At 42.5% G+C, this 6215-nt stretch overlaps 1 protein-coding gene across 1 annotated transcript; it reads right to left on the bottom strand.

Annotated features, from left to right (window-relative positions):
• Window positions 1–1185: 1185 nt before the first annotated feature.
• On the bottom strand, window positions 1186–1866 carry LOC132637362 (uncharacterized). The gene has a single exon (XM_060354462.1). The coding sequence runs from the start codon at window positions 1864–1866 to the stop codon at window positions 1186–1188; it is 681 nt and encodes a 226-aa protein (XP_060210445.1).
• Between the last annotated feature and the right edge of the window lie 4349 nt (window positions 1867–6215).

Raw genomic sequence — 6215 nt, 5'->3', positions numbered from 1 at the left:
ACCTATCCTTTTTGCAGAAGTCATATCGGAATAAATTCCGAAGGTATTAGAATTAGGTCTGAAAACACGTGTTGCACCTATCCTTAGCACGTGTTGCAACAAGTACAATATGTTACCCTATGAAGACGAGTCTAAGTGCCCATAAGCTCGAAGGCCAGCTAAGTACCGGGGACTGGATAATTTTTAGCATCGTTTTTTGAATAGTGTTTCCCTGTTCATGCTTCACGGACAAACACTAGGGGACTACTATACCCCTACCAAGACCGAAGAAGAGCTCATCGAAGCAAAACAAGAAACGGCGTCAACATCGAAACAAATTTTGAAATTTATGTTTTTTGTAGCTACCCGAACCTTCTGTACTAGGTTTCAATGTAAGGGCCAAACGATCGAATGAATCGTGCCCAGATAGTATTGCTACAACAAGTGCAGAAGGGATCTAATGAAATCCTTAAGTTTTGTATGAGATAAACGTTTGAGATATAAAGAGAAATAATATTGAAAAGTATGTCTTAAATACGTTCTTTTATTAATATAACCCTCGACTGGGGACTGTCGTCATAAAATCGACAAAGGCACAAAGGTTATAGTTAATCGAGCCCAGTTCTCTTTTAACCCTCGACTGGGGACTGCCGTCATAAAATTGACAAAGGCACAAAGGTTATAGTTAGCCGAACCTAATTCACTAAAATCAAATAGTCGAAAGAAGGTCAAATAATTAAGGACCTCGACTTAAATGCCTAAGGTGATTCTGAGACGTGTGAATTCACAAAGCATAAAAAGGCCCCACTAGCAAGCCATCTATAAGTCTTCGATCAATACGAAACCGAACAAAATAAAGCCCACAACCAATGAGTTAAGATTGGCTCGACTTTCTAAGAGAAACGGGTAAAAGGCTTAGGGACGAACCTCAGTCACTCTTTACGAAGCAAATGTTAAAAGAAAAATATCATAAAATGTATTCGACTCAAAGATCGAAGAAAATGCTGGCAAAAAGGAAATACGTGTTTCATATATGGTATAATAAACCGAAGCTTTACACTTATGATTTTTACATAGGTCAAAAACAAAAACAAAAAGGCTTGTACAGGCAATATTTTACTCCACATAAGAAGAACCCGAGTTCTCAGAAATGGTCACTTCGGAATCATCTTCGGAGCTATCCTCGAGAGCTTTCTTAGCCCTATTCTAGATAATCTTCGCATCGAGTATGCGAACTGGAATGTCTTCCATACCCCGTTCAACCTGCTCGAGTGTAACCCTCTGGGATTTCCACCATTCAAGTTCAACTAAAAGTGTAGAACGAGCCTCAGTGGCCTCTATATCTTTACAAGCTTCCTCTAGGTCGGCCTGAGCTTTCTTTAATTTCTCCTCTAGCTCGGACTTCTTGTCACTCAGAGTGATTCGAACCTCGCTGACAGATGCCAGTTCGGTCTGAAGAGCATCATTAGCTAGAACAGCGGTCTCGAGCTGACGCTTGAGCTCATCACTGATCCGGGCTCGTGTCTCGGCCTTTTCTTCGACTATCCTCAACTTCTCTTTCTCGGCGGCTCTCTTAGCTTCGAGCTGTCTGAACTTTTCTACCATTTTCTCAGCATTGACCTTGACAGAATCTAGCTCTTCCCTTAGTTGAGTGATAGTAGCTTCAAACTCACTAAGTTTGGTGGCAAAGCTAGAATTCTCTCGGCTGAGGTTTTTGTTATCCCCGTCCAGGAGCTTGTTCTTTTCAACTACATCATTGAGTTCAGCCTTTAAACGAAGATTCTCCCTTTTTGCTGCCTTAAGCTCGGATTGAAGATTCAGGGGAGCGATGACCCAGCTCAGTTGATCTTCTTTTTCTCGCAAGAGAAGTCTCTTGGCCTTGAGCATCTAGCTGGGCCTTCAAGTCATCCATCAAGTGCTGGGCTCGGACGAAGCCTTCATTAACAAGCACGACGCTCTGCAAAAGTAAAATAAATGAAGATAAAGAATCATACATCAGATGCTTTAAAGATACGAAAGAATACTTACCCGATTGCCGGCATGCATGCCCTCGTTTACACTGCCACGGGAGTCCTTCCATCTTCTCCTTGTTTGAATCTGAAACAAAAGGTCTTAAATAACTGGAAACCCCCACGGGGCGAGATAAAAAGCTGCAGTCCTCGGGGACGGTGACCACGGCCGACCTTGTCCTTCTCGGCTCTACACTCAGGGTAAAAAAAATATCTACTAGTCTAGATCTCAAACCTGACTCAGTAGATCGGCTGGCAACCCTTGTTGCTCGAGGAATACAGAGGTGACCAAACCCCGAAGCTTCGGCCATAGCGGGAGGGGTATTGGCAAGCATATCATCAAGGTTCTCCTGTTCCGAAGAAGGAGTAGGAGGATAAGTCAAAGTTTTATCAGCCGATGTCAGTATCTCGGCTGCAGTAGCTGGTTCGACACTTGAGCGCTGGTCAGTAGCTGATGTTGTTTCGACCACTCGAGTGGTTTCTGACCTTTGAGCCATCTCGGCCTTGAAGTTGGGTCGGCCCCTCTAGGCCTCTTTACCAAGGGCGCCACCTCAGGTGAAGTGTTATCTGTAATATCAATAAAGTAAACAGACCAGCTTGGGTATACTCGGTTATTGGAGGAAAAGGAACCTCATCCTCCCCACCTGTGATTGGGGTTGAAACCTCCACCGAAGTTGTCTCGAGTAGCTGTGGCAACGGAGGGTCTCGATACACTTGCGATAAAAAAAATTAGCCCTGAGTTCATCCCTCATGCCGCGAACGTCATCCTCGACCTTTTATTTTTCTTCTGGCCATGGTCGAGGGTTTTCTCCTTTTTATTTAGCCGCAGCAATAAGCCGAGCTAACCCTGATATGTCAAAATTCGAGCCGAGTATTGCGGGCTTATCCGCTGGTGTGGGTTGTGGGGTCACAGAACCTTTGCCCAAACCTAGATATCGGAAGGTTAAATGAAGGTAACTAGGAATGGAAAAGGTATGACAATGATTAAAGGAAAGGAAAGGTTATCGCGATTCTGCGCAATCCATCGATCACGAGACAAGTCTGCCCATGTCCGATTTTCGTGCAAGTGCTGGCCGATGATTGCTTCAATCCAATCGGCGAAACCCAAAATTGCATTAAGAATTCATGCTTCAACTGTAATATTTGAGAAGTTAATTAAAAAAAAAAGGATGCTCGAAGATACGTGAAGGAGGCAAATCTAAAAAACATACATTTGTCATTCCATTTTTCAAGACAAGGCATATATTCGGCCGGTATAATATCTGTCGTCCTAACTCGGACAAAACGCTCAAGCCAGCCTCAGTCCCTGTATTTTTGCCTCATTTTGAGACCTTTATCCCACCCACACAAAAGATCCTCGGGCAATATAACCGAATGAGGTGAGCCAACGTGAAATCTTTGTCGGCATTATTGGCCAAAAGACGAAGGCAGGCCACGAACCTCCAGATATTCGAGCCAATTTGGGCAAGGCACGCGCTATATGTTCGACACATTTCTAGAATGACTAGATCAATCGGAGGGTTGAGCTTGAGAGTAAATGGATACGTATAAACGTATAGAAATCCTTCTTTGAAATCTGTGACTGATTCGTCATCACCGGGGGTGAAAATTTGTACGAGACGGTTGTCCCAGCCACACTCAGTCTGAACCTGAGGAAGATGATCTTTTTTTATCAATGAGGGGTAGCGTCTCACATCGTTACCCCGGTCATAAGTGTGCACGACTTTTTCGACAGCGAATTCGTGGTTAAAATTGGGCTTCGAAGGTATTATGTCTTTGGCCGTCAGCTGGAAAGACACTTATAATGACCCATTTGGACGTTATAGTCTTTTAGGTATTTTCGCCATTCCGGAGCATTGATTAGCTCACTTTTGACCCGAGGGGACCGTTGACACGCTTCTCGAGGTGTCTAGACCGGATTCGGGCAACTTTGGTGAAAATGGGGCTTAAAGCAAAAAATGGTTCACTCAAAATTGACTTTTGGATAAACGGATCTTTTTTTAAAATCCGTCGATTTCGAGAGGTCCGGATGATCGTTTAGAACATATATGTGTATTTGGTTCGGTTCCCAATGCATTCGAATGCATTTCGAGACTTGGGATGAGAAATTGGGATTAAGGCATCGGAGGTTGACTCGGGCAACGAGGCCTCCGTGGGAAATTTCGAGACCACGAGTGCATTCACAACATATTTTTGTGTAGGTCTGTGTGGTTGGTTTGTGAGCAGATGGCCTCGGGAATAATCCGGGATTTCGATTGAAGACTTAGAAAATTCGGGGGATTCTGGTATCTGGTGCCCGCAACAGTGGCACCGCTGTGGCGGTGTGTTGGCCGCTGGGGAGGCCATGGGTATTATTGGGAATACCGCTGTGGCAGCCCCCCAGTCACTGTAGTGGCCCCAATACCGTTGTGGCGGTGACGGGCCAGTGTTTCGTTTAAGTGTGTCTTAAATAAGCCTTAGACCCTCATTATTTCCCACTTCGATATTTGAGCTTGAAGAAACTGCTCTTAAGGATATTTGGAGAAGAATCTTAGAGGTAAAGCTTGCTCATTCCTTCATTCTTCCTTTAACCCACTATCATGTTAGATTCCTCTTTTCCCTTAATAAACCCATAGAGGTAAGAGTTGAAAGAGGGTTTTAGAAAAACATTGTTCCTAGGATTATTAATGATAAATTGGTGATGTTCATGTTAGATATTGACTAACCTAAGCTTATTAAGCATACATCTTCCACTTTTAGCGTTGAATTTCGGAATCAAACACTTAGGGTTTATGCCTAGTTTGGGGGTTTTGCTTGAAATCAGAAATTAGGCTAATCCTTGAGCTAAATCAACAATTAGTGGTTTAGTTATAATCACCTAGTACTTAATTTTGTAATTTGCTTCCGAATTTCCCGTTTTTCCCTTGTGGGCCCGTTTCCCCAATTTCTAGGGTTAGAATTGACCTAATTGAAATCATAGCAATATTAGTATCATTCTTCATGATTTCTAATATAGAATTCGATTATGCTTAGATTACTTTGGTTCTGAGCTTCAACGGAAGGGAAAGGAAAAAGAGTGAGTTGGTGGTGTTGCGGTTCGACAATCCAAGTAGGTTATGGTTTACCTTTGGTGAGACTTCGTATAGGGAAACACATATTTAGATTATAATGTCGGAGACAGCATGTGAACCTTTGGGTATGAAGTTGGGTTGGATATTGCCTTAGGTTGGACCCTGTTGTGTGTTGGGACTAGCCACCATGTTATGTGTGTTTGATTGCTCCATTATGATGGTTTGATGCCATAAGTAGTTGGTAGATATCAGAATCTGTGTAATCGCCTTGATTGAGATGGAATCGACATACTGTTGTTGGTATTTGAACTATGATTCATTGTTGGTGTACCGTTGTTGGTACTTGTGGTATTGATATATTGTTGGCATACCATTGTTGGTACTTGTGATATTGATATATTGTTGGCATACTACTGTTAGTATTGTGAAATGATGCATTGTTGGTGTACCCCTTCATTGGTACTTGTGATATGAACTTGATTGTTGATAGTTGATATATGCATTGCACGCATTCTCACACATTTATGATGCATGGCCGATACCCGGTGATGATCCGGTATCGTTGATTCAGTAAACTGATATTTTGATAAACTCTTTACTTGAGTGATTGTGAAAAGGCCGATGTCCGAAGATCAATTTTGGAATCGTTGATTAGATGAAATTGATATTTGATAAACTCTTTTACTTGAGTGATTGTGAAAAGGTCGATGTCCGATGTTCAATTCCGGAATCGTTGATTGTGTGAGACTGATATTTGACAGACTCTTTTACTTGAATGATTGTGAGATGGCCAATGTCCGATAATCTATTCCGGCATCGTTGTTGCATGGCCGATTCAGAAATATGAAGATATGAAGATTTGGGGATAAACAAATGAAGTTAGCAGAAATTCAAGAAGATTCGCTGGAAAATGAAGAAGACTTTAAGATCCCGGATGTATTTCCTTAACAACTTCTCGAAAATATAAAGATCTCGAAGCAAATAAAGCGAAGAACAGAACTAAATCAATGGTGAAAGTGAAACGTGAAAAGTGAAGAAATCACTGTAACTCCCTTATATAGGCGAACCTCTACGACGGTTACCGAAGCTGACCAACCGAGAAAGGACACATGTCAGGAATTTAATGAGACGTGACTTGAAGAGACATGACCCTGAGGCGGTTACCGAAGCTGGCCAA

This window comes from Lycium barbarum, chromosome 4 (assembly GCF_019175385.1).
Source record: "Lycium barbarum isolate Lr01 chromosome 4, ASM1917538v2, whole genome shotgun sequence".
In the NCBI taxonomy this organism is placed as follows: domain Eukaryota; kingdom Viridiplantae; phylum Streptophyta; class Magnoliopsida; order Solanales; family Solanaceae; genus Lycium; species Lycium barbarum.
This window is presented reverse-complemented; position numbering and strand designations above follow the sequence as displayed.